The 21,679-nt window shown below is 46.5% G+C and overlaps 5 protein-coding genes across 5 annotated transcripts; 2 read left to right on the top strand and 3 right to left on the bottom strand.

Annotated features, from left to right (window-relative positions):
* Window positions 1–145: 145 nt before the first annotated feature.
* BROUX77_008167 (uncharacterized protein) lies at window positions 146–3,376 on the bottom strand (the record flags this gene model as incomplete). The annotated part of the gene is made up of 4 exons (XM_073753342.1): window positions 146–882; window positions 948–2,031; window positions 2,095–2,925; window positions 3,053–3,376. The coding sequence occupies 4 exons, from the start codon at window positions 3,374–3,376 to the stop codon at window positions 146–148; spliced, it is 2,976 nt and encodes a 991-aa protein (XP_073602460.1).
* A 2,046-nt stretch (window positions 3,377–5,422) lies between these two features.
* Window positions 5,423–6,609, bottom strand: BROUX77_008168 (uncharacterized protein; the record flags this gene model as incomplete). Its single annotated transcript, XM_073753343.1, has 2 exons — window positions 5,423–6,318; window positions 6,426–6,609. The coding sequence occupies 2 exons, from the start codon at window positions 6,607–6,609 to the stop codon at window positions 5,423–5,425; spliced, it is 1,080 nt and encodes a 359-aa protein (XP_073602461.1).
* Window positions 6,610–13,512: 6,903 nt separating this feature from the next.
* BROUX77_008169 (uncharacterized protein) lies at window positions 13,513–14,584 on the top strand (the record flags this gene model as incomplete). The annotated part of the gene is made up of 2 exons (XM_073753344.1): window positions 13,513–13,657; window positions 13,881–14,584. The coding sequence occupies 2 exons, from the start codon at window positions 13,513–13,515 to the stop codon at window positions 14,582–14,584; spliced, it is 849 nt and encodes a 282-aa protein (XP_073602462.1).
* A 3,986-nt stretch (window positions 14,585–18,570) lies between these two features.
* On the top strand, window positions 18,571–20,139 carry BROUX77_008170 (uncharacterized protein; the record flags this gene model as incomplete). Its single annotated transcript, XM_073753345.1, has 2 exons — window positions 18,571–19,262; window positions 19,320–20,139. 2 exons carry the CDS (start codon window positions 18,571–18,573, stop codon window positions 20,137–20,139), a joined length of 1,512 nt encoding a protein of 503 aa, XP_073602463.1.
* Window positions 20,140–20,434: 295 nt separating this feature from the next.
* On the bottom strand, window positions 20,435–21,124 carry BROUX77_008171 (uncharacterized protein; the record flags this gene model as incomplete). Its single annotated transcript, XM_073753346.1, has 3 exons — window positions 20,435–20,728; window positions 20,788–20,910; window positions 20,966–21,124. The coding sequence occupies 3 exons, from the start codon at window positions 21,122–21,124 to the stop codon at window positions 20,435–20,437; spliced, it is 576 nt and encodes a 191-aa protein (XP_073602464.1).
* Window positions 21,125–21,679: the final 555 nt, after the last annotated feature.

A 21,679-nucleotide genomic window follows, 5' to 3' on the forward strand; every position in this document is an offset into this window, starting at 1 on the left:
AACATCTAGACCCAAGTCTTTGACACCAAAATTCTGTCTCACGTCAATGTCGAATTAAGCTACATTGATTCACAATGTCTTACACCAGTTTTGCTCAAGGGGATCACTTTCTCTTCACATTATGTTGGTGGGATGTTTTGTTTCCTCATCTACCATCAGGACCTCGTTGCCTTGGATAGTCACCGTCATCACTTGCCGGGATATTTAGGTTAGGATCATGGAACACTAACATGGGCCATTGGGTGCGCATGTTCGTATCCTGCAAGACCGGAGGCACAGTCCTGTTCGGATTTGGGGGATTTAAAGGGAGGAAATTATTAAAGGCTTGTCTCTGAGGATTCTCAACAACAGCCTCGGCCCATTCACGCCAGGCATTGCGTATGCTGGTACTCCCATTGCTTTCTGGCCACCCATTATCATCGTCATCACCCTCACCAAAGTTTGGCAGGGAAGTGGGTGGAAGAATTGGTTGGGAAGATGGAAAAGTAAAGGGCTGCGCATGGTCCTCGTGTTCATCTTCATCCAGGTCATCACATTCATTGCTATAGTACAACGCCGAGTTGTACGCAGCGTGATGTCTAGCCTGGGCGGCCGAGGCCACGGCTTCTGTTGACGGGTCGCGGGTAAATTTATACTGATAGCTTGGGATCTGGACAGATTGTGAGGTTGAATTCTCGGGGTGGTGTGTGTGAAACGAGTTGAGAAAAGACATGTCTTGTTTGGCCGATGGTGCCGGATTGGAACGTGATTGTGATTGTACGTCGGAGCTTGGTGTAGTCATGTCTGGAGATTTATTTGAAGCGGGCCTGGAGTCTTCCTCGATTTGCGTTATACTTCGGTCGGCAATATTCCGCATCTGATCAATCGCGTGGTTCCCGGCGCCTTTGGTAATCGGTTAGCAGCGCTCGATTTCAAGAGGTATTCCCGGTGAAGGTTTTGAAACTTACCAATTAGACACCCGACTTCATTAATAACCACCATCCATTTATCAATCGAAACGCGCAGATTATAGATAGACTCGCAGGTAGCCGTGAACCTTCGCTGCCAATGTGCAGCTATGGTAGTGAACATGAATGCGCCGTACATTGACATGGATGCCCAGGTGGTATCCAAGGACTTCAGTTCAAGTAGATTCAGAAGGATGGAGAGCATCTTTTCGGAAAGAGATTCGCAGATACGTATGTTTTCTTCGGCAAGATGACTATCGTGTGTCATGGATACATTTGGATGGCGTAGGAAGAATCGGAAACGAACCTCGATTTCCTGTATATACAAAATCGTAACGCGATCGCAGTCGGGGGGAAAAGAGCTCATGGGGCCAGGCTCGACAATGAGATGTATGGGCAACGAGCTTTTCCAAGCCTGAAGCCGGGTCTCGAGCTCTGCCACAGCTGTGGCGTAAATTTTGAAGTCTCGTTTTGTACTGTAAAGATGAGAGTACAAGTCAATGAACAAGGGCATCATGCGAAAAACCGCAAGGCCCACCCAGTAAGGAAACTTGAGATTCTTGGAGGTATCGATCCCATTCTCTGTAATCATGTCATCATGTATTGGCTCGGGAAATCCCACGTCGTAGTCTCGGTTTGTGACGGGCATTGGCCGTCCCATATAACCTTGCATGGTAACGTTTAGTAGCAAAATTACCCACCATAAACGTTTACGCATTTCAATATCAATGCAGCTCATCTTGGTCGGGTTAGCACGTCGATTCAAGTTCATAGACCATGCTCTCCCAAGTGCTTGGTTGCTTAGGATGATTGCGGCATGGGGTTTTGGGAAGTTTCGTGCATGTATAGCGAGTAAAGTGATGGCCTGACATGCTTGGATGGACCGCTCGCAAAGGAGTTCATAGAATCGGCTCAAAGCATGATGGTAATGCTTGTTACTAAGCTCATTGTATTTGGCTTGGTCGTCTGGTGAGTTGATGTTGCGAATTCCGTAGTGAAAGAGCATAGTTGCGTAAATTATATGAACGAGCACCGCTTCGGAGGCAGTCGGTTCGTATCCGGGCTCATCGTAGATTCGCGTCAACTAGAATCAAATGTTAAAAAATGGCAATCAGGTGGTATTTCTCAAGCGATAGTGAATACTTGCCATTTTCCAAAATGTAGGCTGGTGCAATAACGGCAGAAACTTTTCAAGCATGATAAAGTACCATTGACTGTACCTGAAAGCCTCATCACGAGGCGGCAAACTCATGTTGGGCAGCGGGGGGTTTCTGTTCATCATAGATTGCAAAAGAGCCTGTACAGACTTGTTATATCTAGGGGTGAACGCCCCGGGTAAGAGGGCGCCTTCTTGGTAATCTGGTCTCTCAAAATCCCCAGTGTCGATAGCGGTGCCCATGATGAGAAGCTTAGTTCCTGACAGAGAGCTGAGAGGTGCGGCATCCATGCTTGCACCTACATATCCCACATTGTCGGCTTTGAGAGTGCTGGGTAGATAGCTTAGAGAGTTGGTCAGCGACGGCGTACTTCCTTGGCGAGGTGAGCGAGCTGTGGTTGCTTCCGAAGGCGGGCCTCGAGAGGGTCGGCGAGATGGCACATCGTTGTCGGTTTCGGTTGTCGGTTTCGCAGTGTTACGGAGCCATAATGTGCCACTTTGATACCAGCCGTCCTGGGGATCCGGTCTCATTGGTTGGGTGTGAGATAGAGGCTCAGCATCGGGGGCGGAAGGGTCGACAGTCTCGGATCCGTCTCCGTGATTGGGGCGTAACAGTGGGAAAACTTCAGTGCCTTGAGACGCGAGTAATAATTCTAAATCGTGAAGCCGCGTGTGTAGAACTCCAACCTCAGTCTCCAGTTCTTTCAAATATCCACGACGCTCAGTCCTGCCAGTGACGCGATCAGTCACAAAGCAGTGAAGATTGAGAAGCATGCAATGGGAACATCCATCAGGCAGTGCATCACAGCGAATTTTCCGCACCTAGAGAAGTTTGAAGTCGAAAGTGTCAGTTGCAGAATCTGGCAAAGCGCACGAAAGGTGAATAGCGACCCGGTGAAGTGATGGTATCCGTGTCGGGCGATCTGAGTTCTTGGTTGTATGCCCATACCTTGCAACGATCACATGCCTGTCCCGTGCGCCTTGACGATTGAAGTTTCCGCTTGACAACAGTAGAGAACTCGTTCGTAACTTTGACCTTTTTGGGATTTGGCTCCATTTCTTGCCGTGCTTGCGATGGTGCTTCTTGGAGTGTATGGTTGGTGATATCGGCGTTAACAGCCGGATCTGAGGCGCCTGAGCTGAACTGTGGATTGGCGGATAGATAGGCAGTGTTAGTGAATGCGGAGGGATTTGAGATAAAGATAGTATCCAGCCAGTTTTGATTCGAGGAGGCCGACTCTTTCGCCGGTCTCTTTATGGGAAGTCCCGACATGGGGTACCCGAGAGATGGAGGTTCTCGGCAAAGAAGTTGGTGTCCAGTTTGCGGTTCGGTGGTGTGGATTGTGTAGTCACTTGTACTTTATGTAGTCTGCTACACAGCCAAGGTGACTAGTTATGGCTAACCAACTACAAATTAATCAGCAATTCCTACAGAGCGGCAAGTTCCTGAAAATCAGAACCAGAGGCAAAGAAAGTATAGATCCAAGCCAGATTCCCGCGGTGGGTCTTTGCTCCCTGACAGAGAGCAGCCGGAGAGCAAAGAGACAGAGGCCAGAGGTCAGATGACAAAAGCAGGAATGATTGGCAATCTGCGGGTTGTGAACACGGCTTGGGGGAAGAGAGAGGCCTACTTCTGCAGATGACTTATCAGATAGCTGCCTGTCTCAGTGTGTTTCAAACAACTGCAAATATGGAATACCTAAAGCGAATGCGGTCTTGCTCAGTAGAAGAAGAAAACGACGGCATTCTCTGTCTCGTAAACAAGCTCAGACCGAGCCCAACTAGGTAGATGATGGGGAAAAATGTCCCCAGGAAAACTAACAGCAGGAGGATGTGAAAAAAAAAAAGAAGAAAAGGGCATTAAGGGATGTGATGGCCAACAGCCAGAGTTCATATAGTGCTGTTCTGTCGAAGCTAGAGCAAGCTACGATGACACATCAACGTAGATGGTTATAACCAGCTAGTTGACAAACTAACCAGTTGGTTGGTTGGTTGGATAACTACATAACTAGATGGCTTTCGATAACTAACTACACGATATACGGCTATTCAGATGTACTGGTACACGCATTCTACATATGTAGCTATGTACATACATGCATGCAGCATGTCTATGTATAGTTATGTATACTTGTAGCATATATATGTGTGATCGGGTGCTTGTTCGTCCTGGACCAAGCTGCGTAATGCCCAAGAAACAACAGGGGAGGTCGCCGGCGCCGAGCATGCATCACAGGACGGTAGTAGTGGTAGCAATGTAGTAGTAGCAGGAGTAGCTGTGATCCGGCAGTCGGCGCAACATGGCACCAGCCAGAGAGATACTAGTTATGCTCAGTGCTTACTACAACTAATGCTTAGACTGGTTAACTAGTAATTGGAAAGAAGAAAGGGGAGAATGGATGAGGCCACCAAACGACGCCACAAAATACAACTCTACCAGGAAAATCAGTCGTACCTTTATGCTTCATCGGATTAGATAAGCAGAATCCCCGCAATAAGGTTTCTTCCGTCTTGGGTAAAAGGTCTCGAAATGCAAAGAGCCTGTTTTGTCTGGACATGTCATCACGAGAAGGGGAACCCCAAGTGAACAGATTACAGCTTTGTGTGTAGACCAGCCCGTAGTTGGTATGTCCTATACCAAACCAGGCAAACAGCCAAACCGGCAGCATACAAACTGTTAATGTACAGCATCTTCAAGTACATAGTTGTTCTGTCCACCTGAACAATTGCCTGTGTGTGTCTTCTTGCACCCTAACCCTAAAAACAACAGCATCATCTCATCCACCTCCAGCTACTTGGCCAAGTACAACTATGCAGTCATATTACGAGTGAAAACACATCGATGTAGGCACACTTGACTAGACGCAGGATTCCAGCTGTATAAGTACCAGTACAAGTACCACTTGTATTGTCAACTAGCGTTGATCTTGTCGCACTTCTGGCGGCGGCCTCTGGTGGTAGTTCATGTACAAGTGCCATGCGTGCTTGATCACGGACTTTGTTTATCGTGCTGCTAGGAATCCTATCAAGTTAGCTACCACACTGTCATCAGGTCAAATTTTCCATGACACAATTACATCTCGGCAAGATAGGTTACTAGGAACATCTTCAGAGACTTCGCCCAGCGTGCTCGGTGACTTATGGACTAGACTGCGCAGATCATTGGTCAAATCAAAGGACATTCGCGGCTTGCGCGGTGGTTGTCTCATGCACTGCAAGATACGTTCTTGACACTATGGTACAATGGGATAATTCTTACGTGTATATTGAAAAGTAATAATTCTACTAGCACAAGCATCCCTTTCTGCAACCTCTCTTTCTAAACCAGTCGCATCTTCAACGGATCACCTCTATCCCAGGCTAGGAGGTTCTCAACCTGCTGCTCATACCAAGATTCTAGTACATCACGCTCCATGTAGCCAACATGAGGCGTAATAATAACCTCACTACGGCCGTCTTCGCCCCATGCTATTGTGCGCCATTCGCTATTCTGTGGCAATGGTTCCGTGTCGAACACATCTAATGCTGCCCCAGCAATGCGGCCTTGCTTCAAAAGGGACAATAGATCGCGTTCACAAACAAGTGGTCCGCGAGATGTGTTAACAAAGAAGGCGGAAGGTTTCATCAATGACAAGTCGGCAACGGTGATACTTCCTCGCGAACTGTCTGATAAAACGAGGTGTATGGACACGACATCAGATTCGCGAAATAGCTCCTCTCGTGATACAACGCAGAATGTCTTGCGTCCACTCGCTTGGTCTTCGACAGGGAGTCCAGCCTCTCGAGCACGCTCATCTGCAATGGCCTGTGTTAAATTAGGACTCCAGGCGATAACCTTCATTCCAAGGCCAAGATGCAAGCCCCGTGCCACAGAGGTCCCTAACCTTCCCAAGCCTATAACTCCCAAGGTTTTATTTCCCAGCCCAACAGCCATGGTTCGGCGAGTCTGCCAACCACCATTAGCCATGCTTGTGACTGATGCTGGAATACCCCGGGCCAATGCTAGCACTAGTGCAATTGTATGTTGAGTGGTGGAATCAGTGCCATAGCCGCCGTTTGATCTCGGCTGTTCGGTGCCAGTTACGGGAATAGATCGAGCCTTGAACGACGGCAGATGCAGGGCAAGATTGCGCCTCGAAGTCGTAAGTAGCAATCTAAGATTTGGCAGACGATCAACGAGTTCAGCTGGAAAGGGAGTGCGTTCACGCATCGTACCTAAAACAAGAGAAAGCACGATTGTCGATTGTTAGAGCGAGTTCTAGAAATACATAGCTGGCTAGTTGTCGATTCCTCCATGTTGTCATTGCGCGTTTCTCACTTACTGATTACATCTGCGGTGACAAGGCGCTCCAGTAGTTGCGAACGGCAATCGTCTGTTGTTGATTCCAATGCGTAGGCGGGCAAGGTATCGGGGAAATAAGATACGGAGAATTTGGAAGGGTTAAGGGACCCAAAAGCTTTGGCTGCGAGGCCGACATAGTCATCGAAAACCACAATACGAATCATAGTGAATTAGCAGATATGAGTTGTGAGCCTCGTGGGTGTTACACTGTTGCGACGATTACAGGAAACGCATGTGGTGGGGAACAAAAATTCATAATGTTGGCGAGATGGAGACATCTACAAATACTTCTTTGTATAGATGCATGCAATGACAAACGCAGCACAGCTGGTTGGTTGGCATTTATCTATTCAGTGTCAGAAACATTCTAGCTTCGGAGACCGTAGTGACTGGCCGGTTTGTGTTTGTATTTATCCAGCTTCGGTCCGGCTAAGTTCTTTGCCGATATCTTTCATCCGGACAGTCTCTAGTGACGGGGACATGAGGGTTCACCGAGGCTTTTAGGTCCTAGGGTTACAAGCTTCATCACAGGACTTCTTCTGATGGATAGATGGTTTGATCGATATGATCACTTTTTTTCCCGAGTCGTCCATTTATCCCTCTATCACTGAGAGAAACTTGTCCTTCTTATGTAAAAACGTGCAGTCATGTTCATGTTGTTTCAAGACAAATAGTTACTGATTACTTACCAAACAAATGTTTGACATCTTCTGGTCGGTAAAACGCTACACAAAGCCGCAAAAAATTAGTGAGTGCCAGATATGTCAGTTAACGTAGCTATAGCTAGTTACTGTTGTCTCGTAGAAACGAGACGGCATATTCCATAAGGGAATATTTCACAATCCTCCCTGGGAATTGGTAGTTGCTGCTGCACAAAGGTTTCAATGTCTGCCATGACTTTTTAAGATCCAGGTGGTAGATGGAGGTCTAGGAGATCACTAGCTATTGGCACGGGGGTTCTAATGTCAATTGTTACCTCATGTGTGAAGGTATGGCATGGGAGGTTGACTCTGGTAGGGTACGATAGTTTTGTTTTTTCGTAAACATAGCTGGATCCGTCCGGCTTCCGCGTTGCAAATCAACAATCCCATTTAACTTGCCGTGAGAATGTGTATACATGCGGAGTATGGTCTTTCACTCATCAGGTGGACAATAGGGTTATCTCTTGGTCATGGTCAATGATTAGGGTTAAATGTTCCCGCTTACAAATCTTTGAGATTGATAAGGCGACCGACCACCCCCTCATTTTCACCAACCAAGATCGCCATCTCCTTGAGCACATTGCATCACAACTCAGGGGCCCACGCTCATGTTCATAGTAGTGTCTGTCCGAATGAGTCAGGTAGACCATCCCATAGCATTTGAACTGCGTACAGGTTGATAAAGAATTTAATCATAAGCACCACTTCTACATTGAACCAGCTGTCGTAAACTGCCCCGCCATTTCCGTCCTCGTGCGCATCTTCACCACCCAAACCGTCCCTAGCTCGAAAAATACGCTTTCTTCCAAGTTACTAGTTATTAGTTTTTTGATAGGTATTCTTGTTTATCGGTAGTTACTGTGAGTATCTAGCGTCACCATCATCATTGAGAATCAGGATCATGTAGTTGAAAAAGACTCACCCGTTGGAGAACGACTGACGAGCGGTGAAAGGGTTGTGATGGTGTATGGTTAATCTTGACAAAGGTCTGTTAGACAAACACCAAGTCGCACTGATATCAAATCACTCAGAGACAACTGTGCGGTGAAGGTATGAGGTTGGCCTTGTAGTAACTAGCATCGTTAGCGTGTATTTTTTTGAGCCGTGGACTGCCAGCCTTAAAAATGATGTGTTGATACCTACCACTACAACGGAGCGAAATACATATCTGAATGGTATGCTTGTGGTTGTCTTGGGATTCTGATGATTTACCGAAGATTGAAAGGAGGGAGTTCTGTTCCACTGATAACCACTGTTTTGTTCATACATGCAAGTTGTCATACTCAAGTGCTACTTGCTCCCAGGTTTGTAGCTCATGGCTTGAGGGTAGTTAGTTACATACATCAATTATCTTCTGTTTTGAGATAAGTGTCTAGGTCATTTAAAGTCTGCTACCAAGAAAGAAAGTAGTCAACCACTTTCTAGATGTGAGGTTTGCGCGAGGAGTTATTATTGGATGACAAAGTCGATGTACATAGATACCATGCGTGGTCAAATTTGCATGTATGGTCAAAATGCCCACATTCACGTCCTGAAAGCATGAGTCTGGCAGTGGTAGTGTAGCTAACTATAGACATTATAATGGTTGTATCCTTGCGCATAATTTTGCCCTGGCACTACTGAGGTGTGGCACATTTCCAGGGCTTTGTTGATATTCATATTCACTCTCTAACCATGGAGAAACAAAGGTATCGGTTATCTCGGCTCGGACCTCGGTCGGACATGTAAATTCACAAGGAAAGGTTCGGCAATAAAGCCTCGGACTTGCCAATGGTAAGGTTGATACCCATGGAGGAACAGGATCAGCCTCATTGATACATCTAACCGCAACCCCCAGCGCACGGATGTCAACAGGATTTCCATCGCATCAGTGGATTTGACCATATGTGACGACCAGACGAAAAGTTGATTTTTCACATGTCTTATTCTTGGGTATTTTTTTCTGTTTGTGAGCGTAATGTAGATATTACACGCCCGTCTGAGTTCTTTTTGCACAACACGTATGCTCGTCGATGTGACAGGTGCAGAACACATGTAGTGCGAGTGGATGCTTAACTACTCGAGGATACCTCTGTCACCCTGATAATTGATAGGTCTCCATTTTATTGACACATGCTTCGGCAAGCGGCTACTAGAGTCAAGTGTTTGGTTTCGGCATCTTGTGTCAACTAACTGCAAGGAAAGAGATAGTGTCTTGTCTGATCTTCTCTAGCTCATTAGAACCATGGACATCCAAGTCCCACAATGAAATCCAACATACGCAACTCTTGCAAGTCGTGGATGGCACACATTACCTATCTACACAGCTATACCTACCTGCCAGACTAGCACAATGAACAAGCTTGTCAACAGGCCAAAGTACTGTTATTCATCAAAAGAGTGCTATCCACATCTTACAGTCATGTTGAGTACAAGACCTCGAATTAGAAGATAAATGTCCGGTTTAGACAATTGAACATGGAGGGTTGAATGAGAAACAAAGTTCCAGGCCGTTCGTTTTTGGTGTAGTGGTAACTAACTAACAATACAAGTAGTTAACTATGTAACGACATGTAACTAACTATGTGGTTCTGTAACTGCATACATAGCATGATATTTTTCACCTTAAAAAGCACGACATACCTCTAAGGGCATTGTGTCCGTTGCTTTGTTCCCTGGCGCCAAGAGCGCCCCGTAGTCTCTACAAAACACGTACCAGCTGGAAATCATGAGAAAAAAAGAATCTTACGCAATATGGAGTGTACGTGTATACGAACACACGCAATAAGGAAACCCGTTTGAATCACACCGCCTGTGCGGATGAAGAAGGATAGTATGCCGGAGCTGATTAGGGCTCGGTATCATAGCCCGCCACGCCCCTGCCTTAAAACAGTCGGATTCTGTGCAGTATAGCGGCGGTTGAGGCAGCATATACTTAGAAAAGTGAACAAATATGGAGTAAGCTTCGGTATTTGGCCTGGGAGGTCAGAAGAAATAACGTGCGGTCTTGATAGAGAGATTATTGCGTACGGGAAAATGACTCAAAACAAGAGTACCTATGCAAGTATACAATTAGTGCGGCCCAAAATGAGGGCATGGAGAGAAATGAAGGAGAGTGTTGCAACAATACAACCTGTAATGCAAAGCGGCTCATGAGCGAGTGTGTGTACTTGGAGGTTCACGTCACGCGCAAGGAAAAGTATGCACTCATTTACAAGCGCTGTGATATGTACCAGCTAGCTCAAACGAAGCTGGAGTTCACCCCATATGTTTGCGAGAATTATGGGACATTTTTTTGTGTAATTTGAGATGCAGATATGTAGTATCAGGGTTGATGACGAAAAATGATACTGCTGCTTTTGTTTGTTTAGTTAGATTATTAATATTCAAGGTGTCAAAGGGCGGTGACTATATCCTGTCAAGAAAAGTTGGAATAGAATACGTCGCGACTTTCTAGACTCGTGCAATCAAAATATTAGGAGAATTGGCCACCATCCTACATGACAATAAGCTTATATGGATGTAATACATACAGGTTGCATGTGTCGTCAAGTTGTGCACTGGATGGAAACAGAAAGTGTGACAAAATAAGGGACTCGACGCGACGGGGTTGTCTTTTAGTTGATGCTGGTCAACAATATAGACACACGCAACTAACCAACTAACCAAGGAGAAGTTACGGAGCACTGTGTTCTGAAATGCCAAGCGCCGCAAATCCGCGAATCCGCCCAGTTGGTTGATCGGTTTAGAAGCCCCATGAGACAAATACACTATGGAGAAAACGACGGCTCAGGGCGGTGAGAGGGGCCTGGAACTCATGGGCGCTTGGGGTTGCCATCTCCAGCCTCTAGGCCCCTGCCGCTTTGTCGCAGCGAAAAGCAAATCATACAGAGTGCCCCCCACATCTTGTTCAGAGCTTTATTTTCAGCGGCTGTTAAGCACAAGTCCCGACATAATCCGTTTCAAGCCGAGGGCCAAAAGCACCAGGTAACTATGGATGGATAGATGTATACATGGTACGAAAAAGGCCCGGGTGGGCCCGTGCGCAGCAGAAAAAGCAACAGGAAGCAGAAGGATGGCAGATAGAGAGGGCTATTCTTGCCGCTAGAGCTGCGAGGAGTGTCTGTGGATAAAGCGTTCTGTTCGTTGGGCTTGTGCCGCTTCCATCCCTCCTCTTTTTCCCCCTCGGAGCAGACCATCTAGGAGGTGAAAATGTGCACGCGCTTAATTTTACTTTTAGCGGACAAGGGGGTGTGAGTAGGGACATGAGAGGTTGCGGGACATGGCAACTCGCTATAGTCGGATATACATATGTACACATGAGTAGTAACTAGTAGTAGTAATAGTAGCCAGCAGTACTGTAGTTTGTCCAAGTATTCACAAGGTCAAGATAGTGCCATTCACACATGTCAACAAACATCCGTACCCAACTATACGAAAAAGTAAATCCGAGAGTCAGGTGCAGTTTATGTTAGAAGTGCGCCTTGTGGAAGAAGTAGAACATGGTCCCGGACCCCTGCTCCAAGCAGATATGATATGGGCACAACTGCTCTCTCCTCTAGAAACCAGCACATGGCCGCCGTTATGTGTCCTCATTCGAGCTTGGCAAGAAACGCCTGGTCCTCTTTTTCCGTCCAAGGGGCCCACTCCACCGAGCTAGTATTTAGACATTAGACATTGTGCTAAGGCCCGTTTGAGATTTAGTTTGGATGTTTCTGTTAGAGCCTCATTCTAAAAGAAGCAGCGGCACTTCACGGAGGCCAGACAGAACTATTAAAGGGCCAAGCATTGGCTTGTTCATTGTGTAGGGGGAAAATAGAAAGAACATAGACACCTGATATCGAGGCTCAAGAGGCGGCAGGTCGGGACTACGACGGGTGCTACGAAGACTACTAGCACACTTATGTAACTCCATGCAGTTAAGTAGAAGTACATGACAAAGATAAGAAAAGCGAAGCCGAGACACGAAAACAGGAACAATGGTGAGTGGTTAGGGGCGGAAAATTTTCAGGGAGCAAAAAAAAAACTGCTTATGTTACCCAAATATAAGCACGGCTCACTGAGATACAGAGCCTCAACCAGACAAACCCGACGACTCGACACCACAACAAGCCTTAGAAAAGACACCACTTAGCTTTCTAGCTCTGCCAAGAAGAATTCGTTCACGCCTTTCTTTTCGTTGCACTCGGATCTGTGAAATGGCGCATGTAATTGTCTACTCACTGGTATATGTATCCTCCATACTCTTGCAGCTGCTGTGCGGCGTTTTTCCAGGGTTTTTTTTTCTTGTTTTGTGATCCCCATGCCTGAGCACCGAACGAGGGGCCAAAGATATCGATACAGGCATCCGTCTTCACCTGATGGAACTCAGCTAGGAGAAGCAGCTCAGATGCTTGCCCAAGTCCAACCGTACACATACATACAGACAGACAGAGAAGCTTCATGGTGATGACGAGGATGGATGAGAAACAAGGAAGGGGGTGGTCGAATGACATAATCAGATAGCACAGAAAAGAATACTTGAAGGCGGGGGAGCTAAGGAACGAGACTTTTTTTTCTTCTTTGCCCTGGTCTTGTTGGCTCATCGCCAAATAACACCCCCTTGGGACGATAACGACAACTTGAAGCGCAGATGAGGCCGACAGGGGAGGGTGGACATATAGGGGGAAAGGGTTCCAAACGCCAAGACCAAAAGGAAACCTAAAGTAGAACACCGAGGCGCACAGCCAACCTATCGCGCGAGGTTTCATGGTGTACGTATACGTGTGAGTGAGAGATAAAGACTGAGAAAGAGAGAGAGAGAGAGAAAAAAAAACGGTCTACATCTTACGGTAAGGTGAGGCGCGTTGAGGGGTAGACACATCAACATGTCGCTTCAGGGTTCCAAAAACTTCATCCGCCTAGTCGATGAGAAACAACTGCCACCAAGGCCCGGCCAAGCCCTGGAGCACCCGAAAATCCTTCTCATTGCCATGACCGAGGCGAGGTGTGGGACTTTGGGAGGGTGAACAAGATAGAGCGAGAGAGGGGTGGGGGATCTAAGGAGAATTAGAAGCAGGAAATAACTGGGATTCAGAGATAAACGAAAAGAGCACGAAAAAGGGAAGGGAAATAAAGCAACCGACGGAGGGCCGCTGGAAGATAAAGACCGGCAAGAGGAACGTCCTGAACTCGCAAAGAAAAGCTCGACATCTTCTCATTCATCATCCAACAACGCCTCTTCTTCCATCTTCTTCCGCTACTCCATCGCCCTTCAGAGTCTGCAGCTGTGCTCCGTCTCTGTCAACAACTTCTTCACAAGAATCTCCCCGTCTTCTCGCCTCGGTCGACTTGATGCACTCTCGTTCCCGCTCTTCTCTCAAAGTAGCCAGATCCAAAGCCGCCAACATGTTTGCCCGTTCTATCAAAACCGTTTCTTCTTCTTCTGCGCTGGCCAGAGCCTGCGCCCAAGCCCATGGCTTCCAAACTGCCCCCATTGCTTCATCCCTGAAGCAGTCGCTTCGCAGTGGCGCTCCCGTCGTTATCAACAGAGGTATGTAGCCGCCGGTGGTGTTGTAGGACAAGGTTGATGTGAGGTCTGCGTTTGTATCTGCCATTTACAACCATCCAAAAGCTCTGGCCTTGAGCCTCTTAGATGGTAAAAAAAAAAAAAAAGACTAAAACGAAACAAAGAAATTGGCATATTGAACCGAGGATCACCCGCCGATTCCAATCCCATAGTCACATGATCGCATTGCTAACCCGCTTGCCAATAGCTTACCAGAGACAGGCCTCTACTCCTTCTGTCACTTCTTCGTCGGTTCCTGCGTCCTCCCGTAAGCTGGCTCAGCTGGCCACTGCGACCCCTACTCCCTCGGCCAACGATGCCGCCCCCTTCGCCGGCCAGTCCATTGACCCCGGCGCTCTGACCATGGAGCAGCATGAGGAGCTTCTTCTTGACGTCATTGCCAGCCACTCCCAGAGCGCCGAATTCAAGGCCCGCGAAAGCGTGCGCGTTATCCGTGCCCCTCTCATGCTGGATGAGGAGCACTTGGAAACCAGCTTGACCTACAGCACTCTTTGTGGCGAGGGCAAGATGGCCTGCCGTCCCATCATCTTCCTCGACGAGCAGGTCGGTGCTCTGCTGGGCTACTACCATATGGGCCGCCGTCTGGCTGGCCACCAGGGAATCGTCCATGGCGGTCTGCAAGCCATGCTCCTTGACGAGTGCATGGCTCGTGCCACCTTCCCTCGCCTGCCGGCCAAGATCTCAGTCACTGCCAACCTCAAGGTTGACTACAAAGCCCCTCTCCCCGTCAACCGCTACATCGTTCTCAAGGCCGAGACCATCAAGGTCGAGGGTCGCAAGGCCTGGGTTGAGGGTTCAGTGTCTGATGCTCACACCGGCGAGGTCTACGCCAGCGCTTCCGGCCTATTCATCCAGCCAAAGTGGGCTGACAAGATGGCTCCTATCCGGTAAATCTCCCGGCAGGTCCATTTAATGTCCTTTCTGCTGGCAGGTCGGGCGTTTTGAACACAGAAGTCCGAGATTTGATGTACTTCTAAATGAAGACCATCTCGACTTCTAAGCATTCAAAATCTGGCTTTTTACCTCTACGTTTTTATCATTATTTCTCCTTTGTCTTTGTCTTGGATACGCCCTGCCAGAGCATCGGTCGGTATCTCAGCTGCCGGTTATAAGCCCGAATATCTGTCTTTTTTCACAAAAGAAAAATGAACCCAGATCTTGTCGTGGCTGGCGGGTCCGCCCAAGTTGGCGGACTCTGTTTATGTTTATGTCTTGTTATGCATTTTTGTTTTGTTTTCTCGCTTTGCGCTGGCGAAAGATCGTTGTTGGATTTAAGGATTGGAGGAACTGGGTACCTGGAAATCAACAGATACTAGAATATATGAATATTTGATGTCCCATATTACTTTTCACAATTCTTTATGATCTCTTATATGCAAAAGAAAGTATCGAAGCGAAGGTCCTTGTGTTATGGTCGCATTGTAGGAAATGCTAACTTGAAGCATGCATTTATCCAGGGTTTAATATCTAGGCCCTACTGCCAAGACTCATAATGTTTCGATTCAGGGATTCTTGACAATTTGTCAATCTCACATGGCTTTCATCACTGTGAGAATGATTATCACGCTGATTCATTTCGTAGTCAAAACATCTAACGCGCTAGATTTCAGGATTTAATCTTCTTTCCACCTTGAATAAAAGTATGAACTGGTTGAACAACAAGTTAGGGGAACGAAAATGTATGATTCAACCAACTATTAAAAATATCCCCCATGGCATAACCACATCAAACTCTTCATCGCTTATCAAATAAGATTCAGACCGACTTCATCAACAATCTTATTCACCCTTTTTTTTTAACTTGCAACCAGATAGACTTCGATGATGTAAAAATGTGGCCATTTCTTTTCATTATCATCTTTTCATGGCCTTTTAGACACAGAACATCATGAATAGAATTCAACGGTAGATGATGAATTAGACTTTCCTGAAAATATAGCTACGGCGCAAATCTTTGTCTAAATCATTGTTGCCAGTATGGAACCCGCACATAGACTCTCGAGTAAATTATAGCCAGTAAGCTGAATGTCGAAAGTGCACATAAAGAGGCTCTAGCTTACTGTTTCAAACAGATGTATGACTGACTCTAGCTAGGAGATAAATGCAGCATCGTCATAGCAATCACTGTAGCCTGTGTCTTGCACTTTTTAATCAGATTTCCATGTGCGTTTGTTGTGAAATAGACCAAGACTTTTGAGCTCCGTCCATATTTTCTCAACATGGTCTCCTACGGAAGCTTGTGACAAAGCCAAACTCTCAGGAAGACTCATCCCACCTCTATATGCACTCCTAACTCTTCCAATTCGAGTATGTTGATGTGAAAATGGTGAGGAAACATTACATGATCACATACATTCGATATCCATACTTGGGGATGCTCATCTAATAGTTATACGTTTCATTGTGTAACACAAACATGTGTAGATGATCTTAGCGCACTGCCACGTTAAATTTTGGAGCACACGTGACCATCTCTCCACATAAAAAAAGGCCAACCAAATTATCGCGACTTAACTCGGCCTTTTCTATGTCACCACTCATGAAAATACAGCTACACGACACTCGATCCAAAGCTAACCTGAGTGTTCACTTATGGTTTTTCTTTGAATTTAATTGGCCTTGAATTGAATTTTTGGGAATTGAATTGATTTTGACTTGGACGTTTTTCGCGATGTTCAAGCCCCCATCCCCCGACCCCCCCTGTCGCCAAATTCTCATGGTAAAAGGTCACGTGTGTTCCAAAATTTGACGAACGTTTAGGGGAGGTTGTGTAGATATCATTTCTGCACTTAACCCTAGTGGCACTTGACAAAATTGATGGCACAATATTCACCCCATCTACAATTCATCACCCCAAAAGAGGTCATCTCAAGTGGGAAATGGCCAAGATTCTAGAGCCTTTCTCAAGTAAAGGTCAAAGATGTATGTTTTTGGGGCAGTAATTGTTGTTTAATCGTCAATTAATGTGCCGCTATTATGGCGTGCAGAAATCATCTAGTTAGCCTGATGGAGGGGGTTGAACTAACGATTCGGTGTTTAGATTGGGGTCTTTCGATTTCTTTGATTTTTGTAGTGGCTAAATAAATAGAGTCGAGTCGAGTCGGTTGTTGTGATCGTTTTTGGAAAAAAAAAAAGGTAGAATTATTCTTACTGCGTAAAATCGGTCAAAATGTCTAGTGGTTAGACACAAAGGGAGAAGAGGCCAAGAGAAGTGATTGAAAACAAAGATTCTATTTGTAAGCCTGGGTTCACATTTAGCTAGTTACTGGAGAAAGAAAAAGGGTTCTTATGCTTTATCTATCTCCTTCAAGACAGCAGTCGGACGATAGTTGATGTAATGGCATGAGATTGAAGAGTTGGAAATGATGCTATTCAGTAAGACTTTCGAGAGTATCATCCTCTGATACGACCCGTGGCCCAAGCTGCCAGTGGGGATGTCTTTTTTTTTTCCTTTTGCGCTTGCTATCTACATTGCTCCGATTTCGTCAGTGGAATGGGCAGCGTGACCAGACGCTATATCGAGAAAAAAAAGCAAATATGCAAAGCACTGAGGTAACTAGCAGTATATAAAGATATGCTCCAGGCATAGATAGGATGCTCGTCCCGTAGGATGACATGGGGTCTCTCAGCTCGCCAATTGTCGGCTTTTGGGTCAATCTGATTAAATGCCCACGGTAGTCAGGAGGCCTATCCAGTATGAAAAGTCCACCAAAATACTGAGAGCACAAGAAAAATTCACGGCTAATCACGGCTTCGCTTACTCACAAACTCGTGGTCATGTGATACCTGTTCCCTGCTAATCCCTGTTATGCATGTAGATAAGAACCATGCTGTGTGTTATCAGTCTAGCTCGGGTCTAAATCCGGTAAGCTACTTTTGGTACAACGCTGATCACATGGACAAGATGGAAGACAATCTTGAAGATTGAGAAGAGAGGAGGGCCACTTGCAGTCTTGGAGATATCAAGCCTGTAATAAAGAGTGGCTTTGAACTTGCGGCGGAGCTACATAAGATGTATGTGGCTACATGTGCAGCATTTTGTTCTTGGTGATGCCATATCTGGCTCAACACAGATTCCTAGTCTCATTAGTACTTCAGAATACTAACAAGACATCTATCCAGAGGCATGCAGACTTAGTCTTGTGTACAATAGTTTGTGTCCCCATCTGTTCAGTGTCTGTGGGTCTAGGTCTACGCAGAGAAGGAATCCTTCAGCCATCTTTCTCACCCTATGACGGCTTAGAAGAAGCGTAAAGCCGCCGTCTGTGCTGCCAAAAGCCCAAGACTGATTGTTGAACTAATTGTGTGCTGCTAGTAGAAGTAGCGGCTGAGCGGGTTATGAGAGAGGCCAGGCCAAGAAAGGTGCCTGTATACATACTGTTCGTGTCCGTTGCCGGAGGTCTCAGAGACAAGCGAGGAAATAGGGAGGAGCGAAAGGAGCATCAACTCAAAGACAAGGCGGCACAGGACTGGCCGTCGGGGGTGGGCGACAACCTTGTGGAACTTGTTTTTTTTGCCGACGGGATGGATGGAACTTGGGTGTGCATGCAAACGTGTAGTCGTGTGAGTTATCAATATTTATGCATACTTATATGTGCATACCTGTCTGTACACACACTATCCTGTTCACTGTCTCGACTATAAAGCCACGATAGTGTCCCCCCATGTTTACAAGAGTTGCGCCTGGTTCTTTCCTGCGTCAACCATCCTCGTCCTGCATCAAACCACTTGTGCCTGTCTGGGCCTACTCAATCTGCTTTCAAATCTATCCCTTCTTGACTCGCTACATTGATCATCTCGACACTCTACTTCGTGGTACCTACCTACATTACTTCACTACCACAACCTCATTACAACAAGAAGCTTATTTTGCCGCTATGATTCTTCGGACGGTTCCCTCGACCTCCTTTGGTCTTGGTCTTGCCCGATATGCCAAGGTAGCTCCAAGGCTTTCTTTACAGCAAACCTCGACCGCATTCAGACTTGTTTCTACACACTCTTCATCAGCGGCTCCTCCTACCCAAACCGCAAACCCGCCTGCTTCCCGAGAGATGCACTCGTCTGCTAAGAAGGAGACCATGGCCACCATGCCGCAAGTACCTCTCTCAACCAACCCACAGTCTGAGGCTGTGGAGCCTCTATCGATTTTACCTCTACATATGATTCTGCGATCATTGCTTGTCACATCAATTTCCTCATCGCGATTGCTTCTGCCCCCTTCTTTGGCGGTAATGGATGTTTTGGCCAACTCGACCTCGGCCTTTCTTAACCCAGACAAGAACATTCTACTGAAAATGGCCATCAAAAGCACCTTCTACATGCAGTTTTGCGCTGGCGAAACTCATGAAGAGACACGTGCTAGTATTCATGGACTCAAGTCCATTGGCTTCAAAGGTGTCATCCTATGCTATGCTAAGGAAGTTGTTCTCAAAGAGGAGCAGCTGAAAACCCTTGCTGATTGCATGGGCGAAGGAGCTGCTGAAGCAGTCGCAAACGAGATTACGCCCTGGAAGAATGGTACTTTGGAGACTGTGAGTCTCGCTGGACCGGGCGATTTTGTTGCTGTAAAGTAAGTCCTCCATATAGTCGACACTGATCATAGAATTATGTATTGACAAAGCCTTAGATTCACCGGAGCCGGGCGCCAAGCTCTATATGCCCTCTCTGAAGGCATGGACCCCCCTCCTGAACTTACCGCCGCCATCAACCAAGTCTGCGACCTGGCTGTTGAACGCGGGGTGCGTCTGCTCTTTGATGCAGAGCAAGCCCGTTTACAGCCCGGTATTGACAAGTGGACGTTGAATTACATGCGCAAATACAACAAAAGCTCCGATGATGCAGTCATCTTCGGCACGTACCAGGCATATCTGAAGAGGGCACCCGTTGTTCTCCAGAGCCATCTTGAAATTGCGGCTAAAGAGGGGTTTGTTGCAGGTGTCAAACTCGTGCGCGGAGCATACCTTGGTTCTGATCCTCGTCATTTGATTCATGATACGAAGGAGGATACCGACGAATGCTACAACAGTCTTGCCAAGAGTGTTCTGCGCCAGGAATGGTCCGAGCCTATGCCTGGTAAAGGAACCTTTCCCAAGACTAGCATGGTTCTTGCTTCACATAATGCCGACAGTGTGCGCTTTGCCCGAACGCTCATGGCTCAGGGCGAAGCGAAAACTCGCGTTGCATTTGCACAGTTGCAGGGTATGGCTGATGAGGTATCCTGTGAACTTCTCGTCCCCAGCAAAGATGCCCAAGCTTCAACTACTGCGACTAAACTGTCGCCTGAAGTTTTTAAGTACATGGTTTGGGGCTCGACCGGAGACTGTATGAAGTATTTGCTTCGTAGAGCATACGAGAATCAGGATGCGGTGAAGCGCACTCTTGATGGCCGCAATGCTATGTGGGGTGAATTGGTGCGGCGTTTAAAGAGCGCCATTGGCATGAACTGAAGAAGACTATCTATACCATTGCCGGTCATCTTCCTCAGCATTGCAAGTGAATCGAAGGTATATCATCACTTAGCTCACAGGTAAAGTCTTTTATTGTTTATGACGGTTGTATACATTGGCGTAGCATAGCTTTTTTCACTCATTATACTATAAACCAACTTGGACTTAAAAATCATAAGGCCATCTATCCAAAGTAGTGAAGTTTGTTGTATGGCTCCTTTTAGAGGCAGAGGAGACCTAGAATGTATAATCTTGAGTTTCGACGAAAAGTAGTTAGAGGAGAAGAAAAACTTGACTAAACTCCCTTGGCTGCAATGGACCCCACTATAATGGTTTTTGCTTGGTCTTTTTGCTGGGCTTCTGGCAACTTGCTCATCCATTGTAAACTGTTCAGTTTGTAGTACTTGTTAACCTTTTGCCAGTTGGAGATAGTCAAAAGATTCTCATCAGTCACTTTGAAGGGAGTTCCCTTGACATTATTAGACAGATGGTCCCATGTGGAAGCTGCTTGCTCTGCAGGAGAAATTTTGCAAACAATGACATTGACAGACTTGCCGCTGATTCCAAAGCGAGAGTAAGATTCTGAAATCTGCATCGATAAAAGGGTTAGAGTCTTGACGAGCTAAAACATAATAGAGAAGAACTTGCGTTGTTGGTGGGGTTCAAAGAATTGACGATTTCAGAGTGGACATTCGGTGTTCTCAGAGAGTTATTAAGCTCCGAAGTTGCTGCTTTGCAAACGGCAGCTAAAATTTGGAGTCTGGACACTATCTATATACATCATGTTAGCAGGTGTCTGTACTCTGGATTGCGAACAATCACATACAATGCCGGCATCTACAAAGGCGTATTCGAAGTCGGGATTTCTTGAAAGAAGCTGTCTGTGAAGAAACTCGGCATTTTTGACATTCTTCAATAGAACCATGTGAAGAGCATGGCTCGGAGGGAGATGCTCTAGAGCAAGAGTTTCCAGTTCTAGAGTCATAGTGAGAGGGCGTGGAAGTGGAAGCTGTGTTCTGAGGCAGGGTGAAAGGGCCGGGGTCAGCTCTGAAGAGACGGGGTAATGGCCAACGCGAAAGCAGTGTATCCCAGAAATGCTTGCTCACAAGGGATTGATGGAGGAAATATACGCTGTTGGGAAATTCGTGGGGATGTTTCACAAGTCACGAGGGCTGTTGACGTTGGACTACGGCTGCGATGTTGCAAAATGGACGGAGTGAACAGTGTTAATTGTAGTTCATACGGTACACATACAAAACACGACCCCACTCAAGGCGAAGCGGAGAACTCCCGAACGTTCAAGAGGACAAGGCAGATGTAAATGACTAGCTATGTAGTTTGTTGTGTATATGTTGCATATATACGAGACTAGTCACCATTCTTATTGTAGTCAAAGACATATGTATGCCTGTACATGTGTCGGACTGCTGAAACTTGCGTTGTTGTTGTTGCATCCATAGTCTCTCACACACATACTCACGCACAGCCATTCACCACCTGGCTCGCTTGCAACAACTAGGTATTTTTCAGAAGCTAACAT

This window comes from Berkeleyomyces rouxiae (genome assembly GCF_048999995.1).
Source record: "Berkeleyomyces rouxiae strain 22BRR77 chromosome Unknown BrBRR77_ptg000012l, whole genome shotgun sequence".
NCBI classification, from domain to species: Eukaryota; Fungi; Ascomycota; class Sordariomycetes; order Microascales; family Ceratocystidaceae; genus Berkeleyomyces; species Berkeleyomyces rouxiae.